General features: G+C 40.1%; 1 protein-coding gene across 5 annotated transcripts in view; it reads left to right on the top strand.

The window, feature by feature from the left end:
* RASGRP1 (RAS guanyl releasing protein 1) overlaps nt 1–18,933 on the top strand; it is a 179,346-nt gene extending 160,413 nt beyond the window's left edge. For 4 of the 5 annotated variants that reach the window (XM_060418579.1, XM_042252251.2, XM_004010432.6 and 1 more), the window contains 8 exons: nt 1,120–1,200; nt 4,348–4,452; nt 5,300–5,409; nt 6,169–6,313; nt 7,039–7,075; nt 7,762–7,914; nt 8,716–9,101; nt 16,361–18,933. In XM_060418579.1, coding sequence (XP_060274562.1) covers nt 1,120–1,200; nt 4,348–4,452; nt 5,300–5,409; nt 6,169–6,313; nt 7,039–7,075; nt 7,762–7,914; nt 8,716–9,101; nt 16,361–16,495 — 1,152 coding nt within the window. In that variant the 3' untranslated portion in view covers nt 16,496–18,933. The remainder of the gene's footprint in view (nt 1–1,119; nt 1,201–4,347; nt 4,453–5,299; nt 5,410–6,168; nt 6,314–7,038; nt 7,076–7,761; nt 7,915–8,715; nt 9,102–16,360) is intronic. The other variant, XM_042252250.2, reaches the window with a different exon arrangement.
* Nucleotides 18,934–19,760: the final 827 nt, after the last annotated feature.

Raw genomic sequence — 19,760 nt, 5'->3', positions numbered from 1 at the left:
TTCATTAAAAAAAAAAAAAATGGTGGGCGTGGGGAGGTACATGTCAGTGAGTTAAAAAAAAAAAAAAACAGGTTCATTGTTTGGGTCCTGCCATCACTGGCTTAGATTCCAGAGACATTCAAGCCCAGGGCAGGTGAGCGCCTGTCGTGGTGCAGGAGGCCAGGATGTGCCCTGTGGGTGCGGCGTGCGAGCAGATGAACTCCCTTCCAGACTGGTTTTGTAGTTCACCAGCTGTGTGACTGTGGGCACAGAACTCTGTTTCCTTCTCTGTGAAATCAGAGGGGTTCATCTCTGTGATGACTTCTCATTTCTCTTTCAGTACTAAAATTGTAAAATTTTTAATCTGTGCTTTTTCTTTTTCCTTTTTCTTTGTAGCATGGAATAGTCACTGTAGCCTCTTCCTACCTCAGGGGACTATTCTGATAGTTCCTCAGGCGTTGCATTCAGCTAGTATCTAATCCCAGCCTTTTTACTAATTGGCCAGGTGACTGTGGCTGGTCTCATCCTTAAGACAGTAACATCTGAGAAAACAGGCACAATCTTAATTTTCTTGGATCACAAATTTCATGAGGAAAGCAGTGAACATTCTTCTACCCCAAACATACATAAACCGCACTCAAAAAAATGTGCATGTTTTTGAGTTCTTAACCCCCTTAAGTCCATCCATAGAATTAGGTTAAGAACAAGATTATTTCTAAGACTGCTGTCCTCTAAAATTTTAAAGTTCTAAGATATATAAAACTCTTAATATCATTTGATAATGTCTCCTAGATGGAATTCTGTTGCTGGAATCAAATTTTAATAGTATCTGGCCATGAAAACTGTCCTTTCAGTCTGCTTTGGGAGAGAACACCTGAGGTGTGGACCATCTGACCAGATAGGGCCTTTGGTCTAAGCTCTACATAGAAGCTTAGCTATTTAACTATAGTTTAAAAGAAACTTCTCCAAATTTAAAAACATTTTGAAGAACTAATGCTTGCCCTACTCCAGTAGATGTTATATCCCCAAAACTTTGTGAATTTTTAACAAGTAATTTACAGCCTGGAAGAGGGAACACCAGAAAAGAAGCACTAGCGAACAGCATCCTAGAAATTAACTCTGTTCTGCTTTGCTTGGCAGTTATCCCTAGATCTCTACTACACTGAAGATGAAATCTACGAACTTTCCTATGCCCGGGAACCCAGGAATCACAAAGCCCCAGTGAGTTTTTCATATTAAGCCTCCCATATGTAACAGGTGCTTCACAAGTTGCTCATCAAGGTCATTAATCTTGGAACAGACTTTAGTTCAGTTTAAGAAGCATATTGTTTCTATTATGTGCCTAACATTGTGCTAGGAATAAGGAAAACTTGAGTACATATGAGGAATATTTCCTGACCATAAAGAGCCTGCACAGTACTCAAGGGGTTAAGACTCATACGTGAACAGTAAATAACAACATGCCATGAGTGTCAGAAGTGGGAGAATCTGACAGTAGTTTACTAGTTAGAGAAGGGATATAGCATGGTGGGCTGGAGTGACCTTGCCCTCTTGATTATAAAGCATCCTCACATCAGTTGTTTCTCTGTATCCATTCATCTGTTCGTGGATATTTAGGTTGCCTCCATGTCTTGTCAATAATGCTGCAGTCAACACTGGGGTGCATACATCATTTCAAAGTATGGTTTTCTCCAGATATATGCCTAGTGGGATTGCTGGATCATACAGTGCTTCTCTTTATAGTTTTTAAGGAGTGTCTATACTATTGTCTATAATGGCTGTACCAATTTACATTCCCACCAGCAGAGTAGGAGGGCGCCCTTTTCCCCCCACCTTCTTCAGCATTTATCGTTGGTAGACTTTTTGATGATGGCCATTCTGACCAGTGTGAGGTGATACCTCAAAGTACTTTTGATTCAAACTTCTCTGATAAGTGATGTTGAATATCTTTTCATGTGCTTTTTGGCTATCTCTGTGTCTTCTTTGGAGATCTATTTAGATCTTCTGCCTTTTATATAATATATATATATAGGGTTTGTTTTTAAGGAGAGCTGCATGAGTTGTTTGTATATTTGGAGGTTAATCCCTTGTCACTTTGTTTGCAAATATTTTCTCCATTTTCTCAGTTGTCTTTGGTGGGTTTGTGGTTTTCTTGCTGTGAAGAAGTTTTTAAGTTTAATTAGGTCTCATTTGTTTTTATTTTCATTACTGCTAGAGGTGGATCAAAAAAGATATTGCTGTGATTTATGTTGAGTATTCTGCCTGTGCTTCCCTCTAGGAGTTCTATACAATCTGGACTTACATGTAGGTTTTTGATCCATTTTAAGTTTATTTTTGTGTATGGTGTTAGAGAATGTTTTAATTTCATTCTCTTACCTGTAGCTATCCAGTTTGCCCAGCACTACCTACTGAAAAGACTCTTTTATCCATTCTTTATTCTTGCCTCCTTTGTCATAGATTAATTGACCATAATTGTGTGGGTTTATTCCTGGGCTTTCTACTCTGTTTCATTGATCTATAGTTCTGTTTGTGCACCGGTACCATACTGTTTTGATTATTGTTGCTTTGTGGTATAGCCTAAAGGAGTCCAATTCCTGCAGTTCATTCTTTCTTTCTCAGGATTGCTTTGGCTATTTGGGATCTTTTGTATTTTCATACAAATTTTAAAGCTGTTTGTTCTAGTTCTGTGAAAAATGCCATGGGTAACTTGGTAGGGATTGTGTTGAATCTGTAGGTTGCCTTGGGTAGTCATTGAAGAATACTGATTCTTCCAATCTAAGAATATGGCATATCTTCCCATCTGTTTCATCTTCAGTTTCTTTCATCAGCATCTTACATTTTTTGGCATACAGGTCTTTTGTCTCCTTAGGTAGGTCTATGCTTAGGTATTTTCCTCTTTTTGATGCAATGGTAAATGGTATTGTTTCCCTAATTTCTCTTTCTGATCTTTCATTATTAGTGTATAGGAATGCAAGAGATTTTTGTAGTCTGAAACTTTACCAAATTCATTGACAACCTCTAGCTTTCTGGTAGAATCTTTAGGATGTTCTATGTATGGTATCGTCCTCTGCAGTGATAGTTTCACTGATTTTCCAATTTGGATTTTTTCTCTTTTTCTTCTGATTGCCATGGCAAGGACTTCCGTAACCATGTTGAGTAAATGTGGTAACAGTGAACATCCTTGTCTTGTTCCTGATCTTAGAGGGAATGCTTTCAGCTTTTCACCAGTGAGTGAAAGTGATGTTAGCTGTGCATTTGTCATATATGGCCTTTACTATGTTGAGGTAAGTTCCTATGCCCACTTTCTGGAAAGTTTATGAGAAATGGCTGTTGAATTTTGTTGAAAGCCTTTTCTCCATCTACTGAGATGACCATATGGTTTTTATTCTTCAATTTGTTAATGTGATATATCACATTGATTTGTGGATACTTAAGAATCCTTGTATTGCTGCTGTAAATCCTACTTACTGTATGATCCTTTTAATATATTGTTGGGTTTGGTTTGCTAGTTTTGGATTGGCCAAAAAGTTTATATTTTTCCATAAAATGTTATGGAAATGAACTTTTTGGCCAACTCAGTATTTCATCTAGGATTTTTGCATCTATATTTGATATGAACCTGTAATATTTGTGTGTGTGTGTGTGTGGTATCTTTGTTTGGTTTTGGTATCAGGGTGATGGTGGCCTCATAGATTGAGCCTGGGAGTCTTCCTTCCTCTTCAGTTTTTTGGAAGAGCCTCAAAAGGATAGGCGTTACCTCTTTTCTAAATGTTTGATAGAATTCACCTGTGAAGACATCTGGTCCTGTACTTTTGTCTGTTGGAAGTTTTTTAAATCACCATTTCACTACTTGTGACTGGTCTGCTCATATTTCCTGTCTCTTCCTAGTTCAGTCTTGGAAGATTGTATCAAAGAATTTGTCCATTTCTTTTAGGCTGTCCATTTTATTGACATATAGTTGTTGTAGTAGTAGTCTCTTATGATCCTTTGTATTTCTATGGTGTCAGTTGTAACTTCTCCTTTTTCATTTCTAACTTTATTGATTTGAGCCCTCTCCTCTTTTTTCCTTGATGAGTCTGGCTAAAGGTTAGAGGTTTATCAATTTTATTTTTTCGTTCTTTCTCTAGTTGCTTTACAGGGAGGAAATCTAAATTAACTACTACTTTACTCTGTTAATAGCTTCAACAAAAAGTTTAATGGAGAAAGAACTATTCTAGATTTCGATTATATGTGGGCCCTCTGCTCCCTGCCACTGCATAGTTGAGGGGTATCCACAGATGCAACTACCAGGTAATGGGAAAAGAGCGAGCTATAGGTTATAAGACTGCATTATAGTTACTGGGATTTCTCTAAATATTTTCATTTTAGCCACTAACACCTTCAAAGCCACCAGTAGTAGTGGACTGGGCCTCTGGAGTATCTCCCAAACCCGATCCAAAGACCATAAGCAAACACGTCCAAAGGATGGTAGATGTAAGTACAGCCATGTTTCCATGCAGGCAAAAAGCAAGGTACTGCCTGGTTTAATTCTGGGGGTTGGAGTCGGGGGGGGGGGGGGGGTTGGGGAGTACAGCAGTAGAAACAAAAAGGGTAACAAAGTTGGAACTTTCCTATGTGAGCACAGGGAACCACTTCTCATATTGTGGCAGCAGAACAGTGGCTGCAGAACAGTTCAGAAGTTACATTTTGCCAACACACTTGGGCCTCATGGAGGGAAGTGTACCTCTTAAAAGCCTAGCAAGAGAGCATACACTTAAAGGCTGTCAGTTGATTTGCAGGCAGAGAGGGGTTAGAAAAGCTTTAAGTTAAAGGTGATAAGGAGAATCTAACAAGTTTGGCACTGCTTGGTTCAATTCACTGTGCTACATGCCTTCATATTTCTCTCTTTATCCTGTGGACTACTCCAGTGTAACAAGAAAAGTACAAGCCAGCAAGTAATGGGAGCACTTTAGGCTGCTAGTAGCAGCTACACTGCAGCCTGAGCTGTGCAGTGGAGGAAGGGCAGAGTGGAGGGGGACCGTCCCTCCGTGTGGTGCACTAAGGGCACAGTGCGGGGGGCGGGGGGTGGGGGGGCCTGGGGGAGCAGCCTATTGCCATGCTAATGGGATTGAAAGCACCCAGCCACCCTATAGATGCTGGTGCCTGCCAAAGACCTGGGATGTGACCCACCAAGTCTCTGCAGCACCTTAAGGAGGAGGTTTCCTTGTTCCTGTCACTCAGGACTGAGGAGAGGCCTTTTTCAGGTGTTCCAGCCCCTTCGTCATTTGGCTATGATTGATTTCTCTCTTCGTAATCACCAAAGAAACACCTTTTTTCACAGTCTGTCTTCAAGAACTATGATCATGACCAGGATGGATACATTTCCCAGGAAGAATTTGAAAAGATTGCTGCAAGTTTTCCATTTTCCTTCTGTGTGATGGACAAAGACAGGTGAGTTTGTGCATGGGAATATGTGGCTATGAGCCTGGTGATGAGAATGCCTCATGAATGTTCTGCCAGAAGAATCTATAAACTCAGATAGGTTTACATACGCTACTGTGGTCACTGAATGAATTTTGGAACTAAGAGAGCCATCATTAAGCAAATGCCTGTCTGGCTTCAGTTTGGACCACAGTGGAACATGAGAAAATGCATGCTTTTTTAAAATGCTGAGTTGAAGATTCCATAACTGCCGGTTTAGGAACCGTCAACTCAAAAAAAAAAAAAAAAGTTTAAATCCCTTCTTGCTTTCCTTACAGATCATGAAAAATTAATATTTTGCATATTTACTTGTCTCAAGATTACATAAGTTCTATGTTGGTGGTTCTCTGTGTGAAACCAAATGTTTGATTGGTGGGTTCATTATGTAGATGTACTGTCTAAAGCCAGAAACTACAGCATAAGGTATTTGTCTCCCTCTACTCACATTTCCATCACTTCTTTTTAAAGTCTTAATGGATCGTGGTTAAATTAGTTAGAACCAAACCTGCTCTTTGGTTTAGCCAAAGAGTAACTGTGGAGATAAGCAGTGTCATCTTACCTAATTATTACATGCAACCTACGCATCCTTCTTAAGAGAAGGGCTGCTGGAAGTAACTATCAGGCCATCTATGCTGTACTGCCCCGCAAGGACACAGAGAAAGTACGTTTCTAAGCCTAGGAGCCCTGTGGCCCACCCCCACTCACACCTCGCCTCTCACCTGCTGGCAGGGAAGGCCTCATCAGCAGAGACGAGATCACGGCCTACTTCATGAGGGCCAGCTCCATCTACTCCAAGTTGGGCCTGGGTTTTCCTCACAGCTTCCAAGAGACCACCTACCTGAAGCCCACTTTCTGTGACAACTGTGCTGGATTTGTGAGTTGTTCTTAAGAGTGCTTCGGGGTTGAACTTGGGGAGGAGTATGAGATAGTTTAAGAGATTAACCAGGCACAGACCTCACACACATTTTATCAACTTGTCCCAGCCTAGAGTCTAAGGAAACACCTACGGTAACCTTGTCCTTAAATGCGTGGGTTTTACTTTTCACTCATCTTTTCCCATTTCTTCCTGACTTATTTTTCCCTCTGGTAGGTGGGGCCTCAAATAAAATGGTAAGGAAATGCTGAACTGAGGCTATAGTTTTTAAGTATTATATCCATATGCTGTTTTAGATGTTAGAAAATAGAAATATGAGACATCCTTCCCCCTTCAAAAGAAGTCACCTGGGTGGCTGCCCCATCCCTGACCAACAGTTTCCTCCTAAACTTATTCCCTGACCCCAGGATTCTATATTTTTGCCCTTTAGTTTGGAGTCTCAAGAATCCTATTTGTCCTGTGATCTGTCCACATCAGACCTGCGTCATACATCCACTGTAGTAATAAGCTTCTTAAACACTTAAACTGAAAACAGGAAAAGTTTGTGCCAATCAGAGTTAAGACCAGGAGGGATAAAGACACATGAGAGATAAAGGAGGTTTCCCTCCCACTTGAGGCAGAGAAGAGTGCAGAGAAATAAAAGAATGGATCTCAGTGTCTAGGTTCATACCAGGTAAGATGATGGACATGCAGCACATTCTGACCATCTCCTCTTTGTCTCACAGCTCTGGGGAGTGATCAAACAAGGGTATCGGTGTAAAGGTAAGGCTCAGCTTTGTCCAGCATGTTGTCTGTCCTAGGGGCTCTCCTGTAAGGCATGTTTGACTCACAGCCTCATCCCCTAACTGGCTTCCCTAGAGCACCCCTGAGAGTGACTACCACCATAGAGAGAGGAATCCCTAGGTGACTAGTTATGCAGCCTCTGTTACAAGATCCTCTCTTTGCCTGCCTTGCCCTGGAAATTGGGGTGACTGCTAGATTATGTTCTCATGTGGTCATGGGTCTCCAAAGACAGGCACAGAATCACTTTTGAAACAGAAGATAAGTGATTACCAAAGGCCCTTGTCAGCTTTCCTTTTACCATAGTTGTCCTTGTGACTAGAAAAGTTCAAGAGGAAAGGAGCTAAGACATTTAACTGAAAGGAAGAAAGAGGTCTCTAGAGGTCTCCTTAGAGTGGGCAGTACGTGCAGGATGACCAAAAAAAGACACCCTTCTTCTGCCCGAGATAACAGGGTGCCACTTCTGATTCTCAGACTCATAAGGGCTGTGATAAGACTGAGATCAAGGGGTGACCCAGTAAGGAGAATGCTAAGTTCATTAGAAATGTTAGGTGCCCAAGCTCCAGAACTTAGGAAAGGCACATGTGACAGGAACAGTGCCTGGGTGTGGCTTTGAGATGCTGGAGGAGAAAGTGAAGGACTTCCTTACCAAGCTGTCTTGTCCACAGACTGTGGGATGAACTGCCACAAACAGTGCAAAGACCTGGTTGTGTTTGAGTGCAAGAAGCGAGCCAAGAACTCAACAGCTCCCACAGAGATCAGCACCTCTGTGGGGCCAACGTCCAACCTTTGCTCCTTGGGAGCCAAAGATCTGCTCCATGGTAAGCAGGCCCTGGGAACATTCATCTTGGAAAACGAAGTCGGAAGAATATAGTTTTGGGGAAGGAAAGATTCTCTCTATCCTTCCTACTCGTAATGGAAACTATATTATGCACCTTGTGTTATTAAGTGTTCCTTGTCACCTGTGGGCGCAACAGTTCTGTCACACACAATGCAGACGTTGTTAGGAGAAAGGTGGCAGAGAACAGCATGCAGGTCTGAGGCCTCAGACTGAAGCCTGGGAAGGGGCTGCACCCGCAGGCCACCTGTCCCCAAAGCTTTGTCCAGTAGTGATGCTAGGACTTCTGAGACTTTCCTAGAACTTCCGGGAAGAAGAATGGGTAAGTTAAACATGGGTGTACTATGGGCAACAAATGAACACTGATGTAGAAGTGCTCTAAGGCAAGGTCTGCTTGTAATGGAAAAACTGACCACCAGTTAGTAGGTAACAGTGATGCCCAGTAAACCCTTCTGTGATTTAGATCAAATTCCTAGACATACAAAAAGCTTGGGATGGAATCTTAGGCACTCTGCCTTTTGGGGAGCAAAAGAAAGCAACCAACAGGAAAGGAGCCTTTAAGGATGGCCTTTTCTCATGGTGGATGAAGCTTGACACCAACAGCCATAGCTTGGCCAGCAAGGCCTCTGGATTTCAGCTGCCTCACTCCCTAAACTGGCTGCCTGAAAGTAAGTCCACTTTGGGCCCGTGGACTCCTGTAGCAAAAGCCTCAATTGATACTAATGTGTAAATTTCGAGTGCCTGCTTTTCTAAGCTAAAGTACCAACATGTCTTCTTCCTACAGCACCTGAGGAAGGACCTTTCACATTCCCTAACGGGGAGGCTGTGGAACACAGTGAGGAGAGTAAGGATCGGACCATCATGCTCATGGGGGTATCCTCACAGAAGATTTCTGTTCGGCTGAAGAGGACTGTCACCCATAAGGCCACCCAGACTGAAGCACTGTCTTGGCCTGGCAGTGAGGGCCCTTCCAGTCACTTTGTACTGTCGTCCCCAAGGAGGACAGCCCAGGATACTCTGTATGTGCTGCCCAGCCCTACGTCTCCGTGCCCCAGCCCAGTCTTGGTCAGGAAGCGGGCTTTCGTCAAGTGGGAGAACAAAGAATCCTTCATAAAATCAAAGGAGGAGCTCCGTCACCTCAAGCTCCCAACATACCAAGAGCTGGAACAGGTACCTTTTTCTTTTTTTCAGACTCTGAGAAAGTGGGGCTAACAAGGGAAGAACATGTAAACTGAAGATTCTGACCAGGTTGATTATTAGAAAGATAAGGGGTAAGAAAAGGATTCTGCTTTGTCTCAAAGAAACCAATGAGGGCCCTGGTTCGCATTACATATCTAGGACAGGATAGACAGGGCTCCCTGTTGCCATAAAGTTACAGTCTCAAAGTGCTGGTACCAAGGTCCAAAGCTCTGTTCACAGCAGGCTCCTTGAGGAAAACCAGTTTCTACCGATCAGCTTTACTGTGGTAACACCACACCCTTTCTCCAGACTTGAAAGCAAGTCGCCTAAATCTTCCCTCTCTAGAAGTCTTTGTTACATTATTTAGAGTTATGTTCGCGGAGGGGAGTACTTCATGAAGGTTACCTCGGCATCTTCTTAAAACAAGGGAGGTAAACATCATGCTATCAAAAGACTATTTAGCTCACTGCACAGAAAGCCTTCTCCTTAATGTAAAATGAGGGAGCTTTCCTCTAAAACTTAAGGAGATGTACTGATTTATATATTTATACATTAGAATAGCTAAATCAACAGTAGCTGGAAAGGCACAGTTGATTATTACATATAGCAATATAATCTATTAATTGGTAACAGCTGTGGTACCAAGAGTTTTCTTTTTCCTATTAGGCTCATAATGTCCTAATTATAATGTATGTAACAGAGGCATGAGAAAAGACACAGTAAGGTTAAAAGAGAAAGGAAAGGAAAGTAGGAGCTAGGACAACTGGAGACAGCAGGTCATTGTCCAAATAATTCTGTAGGGTCATCACTAATGTACTTCTTTTTGTGTAGAATACAAAGCTCAGAGTGAGAGCTGGTTAGACCTCTTGTAATGGGATGGTAGTTTCTTATCAAAGATAGGTAACTTAGTCATTTTAGAGATTGCAAGGACACATTAATAAGGTGAATGATAATGTTGGAGCTAAAGGGGAGAAGGCCTGTCTGCTTTTTACGCCCAGAACATCAAGGTCAGCAATGTGTTTTTGGAGGCCTATCAGTACAAACACAAAACCAACATTAGGGTTTCAGGACTCCCTACCTGGTCCTCAGTGTTGCACCTTCCCTGTTAGACCCCCAGGAACTGAATCAAAGAAACAAGTTAGATGATGTCTGTGAAACTCTTGGTTTGGTGCCTAGAACAAAGAACATAATATTAGGAGGCACACACTTGATTTTCCAGATGAAAAGTACTCTCACTCAGAATATTTAGGACATGCTTTAAGAAACAGAAGGTGGCACAATGTGGGCTACCCTGAGCTCTCCCTAGGGGTAAAATGGCCAGAATCAACTTTTAAGAACAATGAAAGAAACTTTGAAAAGTGAACTTGATAGAGTAGAAAGAATCTCAGTCTTGGTGACAAACATCTGGGCTCCTAATCCAAACTATTTCTTACTGCTGCTATTACACTCTGTGACTTGTTTGGTCCTCTCTAAAATAGAGAGAGCCAGAAGCTGTCCATGCTCTCTACAGCTTGCTTCAGATCCTGACATTTTACATGCCCATGAAAAGGAGTAATGTAGGTAGCAACAATGACTTCTTGCTGCAAGGAGTGAGTGGTAGAAAGATTTCAGATAAGTGAGTTAGGTCCAGAACTAATTCCCACCCAGTAATACCAGAGCATGTAAACTCTATTTTTATCCTTAGAGTATTTAAAATAATATGTAATATTAAAATAATGTACAATACATATTAATATTGTAAGTATGCTGCTGTTGCTGCTGCTAAGTTGCTTCAGTTGTGTCTGACTCTATGCGACCCTATGGACAGCAGCCCACCAGGCTCCTCTGTCCACAGGATTCCCTAGGCAAGAATACTGGAGTGGACTGCCAATAAGTATATTTATACCTCTAAACCAGCTGAGGACAACAGAAAATACAATGCCTCTTAGATTCAGATCACCAGTCTGATACTATACCCACCTCTATCATCATATAACACAGTACCTGGGGCTTCCCTGGTGGCTCAGTGAAAATCCGCCTGCCAATGCAGGAGATGAAGGTTTGATCTGTGGGTCAGAACGATCCCTTCGAGAAGGAAATTGCAATCCACCCCACTCCTCTGTCAATGGGCTTTCTCAGGCAAGAAGAATCTGGCAGGCTGAAGTCCCATGGGGTTGCAAAAGAGTCTGACATGACTAAACAACACAGTTACCCTGCACATAGCAAATACTCAGTACTACGTAGTAGCTAACAGTCAGCTATCTAGGTAATTTACGATAAGTAACTCATGTATCTCAGCTCACCCCCATATTTTGGGGGGTAATCAGTACAGTATAAGCAAGGTAAGAACACGAGAATCAAAGTCTCAAAACCCAGGGACGCTGGCATCATGGTAGTGTGTCACTCCTTTTTAAATCTCCCCTTTTATTTACAACCATATTGGTCATTCATAAACAAAAGTGACTGTGCTTCTTATACCACAACACCCAGTAGACTTCTACCCACCTGGCCTTCACAAAGTACTACACAGGACCTCAGAGAGGGCTGTGAAGCCAAGGGAGTTGGTTAGCCTACTCCATGCTGATTCACTGCTATCAGGAAGAAAGAGAGAGACCAGAAAAAAAAAAAAAAAAGGTGAACAAAATTGACAGTTGTGAATAATCATTTAAGCAAGACTGTTTGCCTTAAAAAAAAAAGTTGCACCATCATGAACCAAAACTTCAGGCCCACTAACCAAAGGTGAAACTGCCAAACCTTTATTCACACTAAGAAAAACAGAGAAGCTTCAATATGTAAAATTAAAAAAACAAAAGGCAACATTACAGCTGTTACTGCACAAATCCACAGACCCATAAGAAACTTATGAATATGCCACCATATTAGATAATCTAGAACAAATGTATAAATTTTCAGAAATGACCAAGACTGAATCCAGAAAAAAACAGAAAATCTAAACAGACCAATAACAAGCAAAGGCATTGACTCAGTAGTCAAAATCCTCCCAACACAGAGAACCCAGGATCAGACGGCTTCACTGGCAAATTCTACCCAACACTCAAAGAATTAACACTGGTCCTTCTTAAAAGCCGCCTAAAAAATAGAATACTTTCAAACCATCAGGGTAGTTTTACCCTAATACCGAAGTCAGATAAGAACACTAAGAAACACAAACTACAGACCTATGTTACTGGCAAGTATACATGCAAAAATTCTCAACAAAATATTAGCAACCTGATTTTTTTAAGAACACATCAAAAAGATGCTATACACTATGAAAAATGGGATTTATTTCTTAGGATGCAAAGACAGTTCAACATATGCAAATCAATATATGTACTGTATCACATTAGTAAAATCAAAGAAAAATCATGTGGTCATCTCAACAGATACAAAAAACATTTGACAGAATACAACATTCTTTCATGATAAAAACCCTGCTCAGACTGGATAAAAGGAATATACCTCAACATAGTAAGGGCCATATATAACTGACAGCTAACATTATACTCAGTGGAGAAAATTTCAAAGCTTTTCTACCAAGACTAAGAACAAGATGAAGATGCCCACTCTCACCACTTTTTCAAGTACTGAAAGTCTTAGCTAAAGCAATTAGGCAAGACAAGAAAATAAAGCATCCAAATCAGAAAAGTAACAGCAAAAGTGTCACTACTTGCAGATGATGAGTCCATATATAGAAAAACCCCAAAGATTAAACATCAACAAACAAAACTGTTGCAGCTAACATTTTCAGTTAAACTGCAGGATACAAAACCAGCTTACAGAAATCAGTTGTGTTTCTACACACTAAGGATGAAACATCTGAAAAAGAACTTCCCTGTTTCCAACAGCATCAGAAACAAAATATTTAGGAATAAATTTAACCAAGGAAATGAAAGATTTATACAAGGAAAACAGAAGACTTTGAAGAAAGAAACCCAAGACACAAATGGAAAGACATGCTGTGTTCATGGATAGAAGAATTGAGACTGTTGAAATGTCTGGCAGAGGACCTAAATTCTTTCAAGGAAGACATACAGATGCCCAACAGGCAAATGAAAAGATGCTCACCATCATGAGACAATTATTAGAGAAATGAAAATCAAAACTGCAATGAAGTACCACCTTACAGCAGCACTACTTATAACAGGTCCTAGAAGCAACCTAAGTATCCATTGACAGAGAAATGGATAAAGATGGGGGTGTGTGTGGTGTGGGTGGGTGAGTGTGGGTGTGTGTAATGCTATTTGGATGGACCTAAAGATTATCATAGCTAAATGAAGTCAGTCAGAAAAACAAAAAAAAAATTTCACTTATATGTGGCATCTAATGAAGAAGGCAATGGCAACCCACTCCAGTACTCTTCCCTGGAAAATCCCATGGGCCGAGGAGCCTGGTAAGCTGCAGTCCATGGGGTCGTGAAGAGTCAGACACGACTGAGCAACTTCACTTTCATGCACTGGAGAAGGAAATGGCAACCCACTCCAGTGTTCTTGCCTGGAGAATTCCAGGGACGGGGGAGCCTGGTGGGCTGCCACCTATGGGGTTGCAGAGTTGGACACGACTGAAGCGACTTAGCAGCAGCAGTGGTGTCTAAAATATGACCTAAATGAATTTATCCATGAAACAGAGAAGACCTATAAACATAAGAGAACAGACCTGTGGTTGCCAAGGGAGAGGGTGGGGGAAGGATGGGATGGAAGTTTGGAATTAACAGGTGTAAACTATTACATATAGATTAGATAAACAACAAGGTCCTACTGTGTAGCACAGAGCATTATAGTCAATATCCAGTGACAAACCATAATGGAAAAGAATATAAAAAAGAATATATATGTGTATAACCGAATCACTTTGCTTATAGCAGAAACTAACATGACATTGTAAATAAAGTCAATTTTTTAAAAGGACTGTTAAAATGCCCATACTACTCAAAGCAATCTACAGATTGAATCAGAATACCAATGAATTCTTCACAGAAAGAGAAAAAAAGTCCTAACATTTGTATGGAACAACAGAAGACTATGAATAACCTAAGTAATCCTGATGAAAGAAGCTGGAGGTACCACACTTCCTAATTTCAAGTTATATACTACAAAGCTACAGTAGTAAAAACACTATGGTACTGGCACAAAAACAGACACATAGACCAGTGGAACTGACAACAGCCCAGAATTAAACCTGTGTAAATCACTGCAGATGGTGACTGCAGCCATGAAATTAAAAGATGCTTAGTCCTTGGAAGAAAAGTTATGACCAACCTAGATAGCATATTCAAAAGCAGAGACATGACTTTGCCGACTAAGGTCCGTCTAGTCAAGGCTATGGTTTTTCCTGTGGTCATGTATGGATGTGAGAGTTGGACTGTGAAGAAGGCTGAGTGCTGAAGAATTGATGCTTTTGAACTGTGGTGTTGGGGAAGACTCTTGAGAGTCCCTTGGACTGCAAGGAGATCCAACCAGTCCATTCTGAAGGAGATCAGCCTTGGGATTTCTTTGGAAGGAATGATGCTAAAGCTGAAACTCCAATACTTTGGCCACCTCATGCGAAGAGTTGACTCACTGGAAAAGACTTTGATGCTGGGAGGGATTGGGGGCAGGAGAAGGGGACGACAGAGGATGAGATGGCTGGATGGCAATCACTGACTCGATGAACGTGAATCTGAGTGAACTCCGGGAGTTGGTGATGGACAGGGAAGCCTGGTGTGCTGTGATTCATGGGGTCGCAAAGAGTCAGACACGACTGAGCGACTGAACTGAACTGATACAGTGAACTAATACTTGACAACAGAGCCCAGAGCACCACCCAAGGCAAAAAGGATAGTCTCTTCACAAATAGTGTTGGGAAAACTGGATCAGCACATGCAGAGCAATGAAATTCGACCCCCATCTTCTACCTCTCATAAAAATTAACTCAGAATGGATCAGAGACAAACATGAGGCCTGATACTATGAAACTCCTAGGGGAAAAAAAAAGTAGGGAAGCAGCTCTTTCTCATTGGTCTTTGGCAGTGAATTTTTGGACATGACACCAAAACCAAACATCAACAAATGGGACTACATTAACTAAGCTTTTGCATAGTAAGGAAACCATCAATAAAATGAAAAGGTAACCTACTGCATGGGAGAAGATATCTGCAAATGATATATCCAATAAGGGGTTCTTTAAAATATGTAAATAACTCATACAACTCAATACCAACAACAAAATCTAAAAACCAGAACTAAATGGGTTTTTTCCCCAAAACATACAAATGGCTGATAGGAACATGAAAAGATGTTCCATGTCACTAATCAGAGAAGTGAAAATCAAAACCACAATGAGATATCATCTCATACCTGTTAGAATGACTGTGATCAAGAAAATAACAAGTGCTGGTGAAGATGTGCAGAAATAAGGAATCCTTGTACACAGTTGGTAGGAATGAAAATTGGTATAGCCACTACAGAAAACACTATGGCGATTTCTCAAAAGACTGAAAAAAGAACTACCATTTGATTAGTAATTCCACTCCTGGGTATATATCCAAAGAAAATGAAAACACTAATTCAAAGAGATACATGCACCCCAGTGTCTGCAGTATTAAATAGTCAAGATATGGAAGCAACCTGTGTGCCCACCAACAGATGAATTGATAAAGATGTGTGTGTAAATGCATATACATATATCAATACATATGCACAATGAAATATTACTCAGCCATATAAAAACTGAATTTCTATTTGTAACATTGGAATCAATGGCTGCCTCTATAACCAAATCACTGCAAATTAGATAATTAAATACCAGTTTAAGGGGATGGGATAAAATTCTCTCCTTTATCAAGTCTGTTAGTTTTCAATGACTTGGAGAAGAAAATATGTAGTACGTGATAATGTATGTAATTTCCTATGTGAACTGTAATAGCACAGAGTATATTCCAAAGTCATTGCTTTCATACCTCAAACCTGACCAAGGCTTTTTCTGCCATATTTTGGTCTGCTACACAATATTCAAAGATTTTCTTATTATCCATCTATTGCCCATGAATGGTTTATTCTGCCTGTTAGCCCCTCACATCTTTGATATAACAAAGATGTGATATAATAAAACTGATACACATGATCATTTGATAAGTATTTAACTGTGAGCTTTTATTCAGGGCAAAATAACTACCTTGAAAACAGTTTCGCAGCTACAGTGAAAAGATGCCAGTCAAGTGTAGTACTCCTGATGTAACTAATCTGCCATTTACTGCTGCTTTATTAACATACCTCATTCTCCTTTTCTTTTAGGAAATAAATACCCTGAAAGCAAATAATAATGCTCTAAAGATCCAACTGAAATATGCACAAAAGAAGATAGAAACCCTCCAACTTGCAAGAAACAATCATGTATTGGCTCAGATGGAGCAGGGTGACTGTTCTTAGCTCAGAAACTCAAGAAACACAAACTGTAGAGTATATCAGAGATCTCATTTCCTAAACCTCAACACAAAGACCTGGAGAACCTTAGACTGACTGGCTTTAAAAAGGGGTACTTTAAAGAAAAGGAGCTACTTTTTTACTTAAAAGATTCTTACTGTGCAGTAAGGTTTTCTCTTCCAGTCAGTTGAATCAAAGGGAGGAAAGCTGAAGAATGCAAAATATTTGCCATTCATTCCACAAACTTTCTCCCCTTGGGACTAATATCAAAAGCATGGTAAAAACATGACTATAGTTTTCTGACAAGGTAGCTTCTTCTACATGACCTGTCCAGCTGCTTCTTCCTTAGAACTAAAATCCCTGGAAAATGAATGTTTCCTTCCCTGGCTTTTTCTCAGGCATTGTTCCATCCAAAACTTGCTTATGATGGAAAAATACCCACATTCCAAAAGGAAAATCACTTCCTCTGTATTTCAGCATTCTTTACGAATCTGGTTCCCACTTCACTACCTCAGATCTAATCAATTTGCCTTTTCCCTTCCTTCCTCACTATATTCTTACACAAAGAAGGATATCTATCTAGAAGAGGACTTCTAGAGATGTAGCCATAAATTTGGGGATGGGGGGCAGGAAGGAGCTATTAAACAACATGACATCATCCAATTACAAGTCAACTCAATTTTAGTCTCACAATCATGATAAAATAGCCAAATTAAGTACCTGGAAACGTGGCTATTACCACCTCATACATGGCTGGCTAATTGGCTAAAATAAATATAACACAAACATTTGCCCCTTACATAATCTACAATGGATATAATTAAGAATTTATACCTTTTTTAAAAAAAGTCTGTTTAACTTACATGTGCCATTTCTTTTGAAGTAACTTTTTTGAACTGAATTTGTGCTTGTACTGTCTTCACTATTAATACTATTTAGAATAAGCTAACTGGATGAGAGGTTTCAGTAATAGCTGACAGCATGTACATATGTACATATTGTATATATACAACATCAGACATGCATGTGGCTTGGAATTCTGTTTTCTCCTTCAGATGTGGAAGTGATTTAGACTTTTGGTCATGTATACAAATTCACAAAGTTCAGTTTGTTACAATATAAGAAATTACTTATAATGCAAATTATATTGTTTGGCAAAATCACAAGAGTCCTGTGAGTTTTCTATTAATGAAGGTTAATGATAAATGGGCTCGATTAATTATCTGGGCAACTGTCCACAAACTTCTCTGTCAGCCTCTATTTCTCTCTAAAAAAATTCATATGATCCTTTTCTTTTGCCCATGAACTTAACCTTCCATGCTTGGATGCCTGATGCCGAGCTAACTTAAAATTCATACACAAGCTGACCAACTGCCAAGAATATAATCTCAACAACCAAAAGTTCCAAACTGGCAACACCAAGTCTTAGTCAGAAACAAACTATATATGCAGTATAGTTTCCTGGGAGGATTCAGACCATTTAAGAAGTTTCTTTCATGAAAGACCAGTTCCTATTTGCATACCCCCTTGTACTGAGCTTTAGTGAAAAAGCAAATGACTAGCTTTCACTTAGTGTTTAGTGTTTTAAAAAAGCACTGTACACACAAATTTACCTTTTTCTACATCCAAACTCAGAAATCCCCATGGCAGGGCTGTTTAGGTCCACTACTTGGTATATAATCGTGTATAAAGTACTTTGCTACTTACCTTATATCGAACAAATGAGTTTATAGTTATCCTTAAAATACTTTACTTATTCATCTCCTCTGATACAAACCAAAGACAGTAGAGCTCAATTTCTTTATGCGGAGTTATAAAACACCATTGAATTTTTTTCACTCTTATATCCCATCCAAAATACAGAGCCCAGGTTAGTGTATGTAAATAATTTGTAATCTAGAGGAATTCAAAAGGTCACCGTCTCCTTAGTCTAATTAACATGGCAGTCTAATTAACATGGCTAGAAGGTCTCAGGCCTTCCAGAATTTATCACTGAAATGGACAGGAAGCAGTAGTTTCTCCACAAGTCTTTACAGTCCAGCAAGGGCCAAAGAAGTATAGTGTATAAATCAGTATTATTTGCTCTGAGCAATGTGGGATTAGTGGAATCTACAGAAATAATCTGGAACAAATTTTTTGTCAAGCCTACAGTACAAATTTGTGTATCTTGTATCAACTTGAAATAACTTTGGGCATATATTTATCCGTCAAAACAGGGACAAATCTTGTTTCATTAACAACAGTGTCACTTCTTTTCTTTGGTAATTGATTTGCTGTTTTACTGGGCACTTGTGAATTTCCGTTTAAAGATGTATAATGTAAAAGAACTGCAAGGAAAAAAAAACAAATGTACAGATTGTAAAGGTGGTTTTTTTTTTTGATACCTAATGTAAGTTTTTGTGTAATATTTATATGATAAAAGACAGTAGACTCCCTACAACAAAGATGTCCTGTGTTTCTTCTAGTTCATAAACATGTAGATGCATCATCTGAATTTTTACTATAATCAACAGCTGAGACCACTCCCTAATTCTATTAACCAAACCAGGCGTCCTGAAAGGAAAAGCAAAGCAACTAATTACTCAGTATACATTTTTCTAAATATGTAACATGAACTAGTAACATACAGAAATATTCAATCATTTCCCACCTTATTCCATAATGACAGTGATCTCCAAATATGATCCCCAAATATTAAGTCTATAAACACTTAACATGAAGGAGACAAGTCTGAGGTGGTCATTTCTCTATGGCTTTCATCTTTAAATCCACAATTCTAAGAAAACTAGCAAGAAAAGAGAAACTTTGAAACTGTGGATGGAACTGGTAAAGGATTGTTCAATCTAGTGTACAGATCACCCAGAGCAATTCATTTGTGCTCATGATTAGTGATCATTTAGAGTAATTAAAGATAGCCATGAATTTTCCTTAATCCCCAGGCAACTTTTGTTTAACTAGACCAAAGAAGGGGAACAGGGGGATGGACTCTAGTTACTCACACTCCATAGTGGAATGCATTAATCAGTTCAGTTCAGTTGAGTCCCTCAGTCGTGTCCAACTCTTGCGACCCCATGGACTGCAGCATGCCAGGCTTCCCTGTCCATCACCAACTCCCAGAGCTTACTTATACTCACGTCCATTGAGTTAGTGATGCCATCCAACCATCTCATCCTCTCTCATCCCCTTTTCCTCAGGCCTTCAATCTCCCAGCATCAGGGTCTTTTCAAATGAGTCAGTTCTTCACATCAGGTAGCCTAAGTCAAGCCTTGAG

Source organism: Ovis aries, chromosome 7 (genome assembly GCF_016772045.2).
Source record: "Ovis aries strain OAR_USU_Benz2616 breed Rambouillet chromosome 7, ARS-UI_Ramb_v3.0, whole genome shotgun sequence".
NCBI classification, from domain to species: Eukaryota; Metazoa; Chordata; class Mammalia; order Artiodactyla; family Bovidae; genus Ovis; species Ovis aries.
Note: the sequence above shows the minus strand (reverse complement) of the source record. Positions and strands in the feature narration are given on the sequence as shown.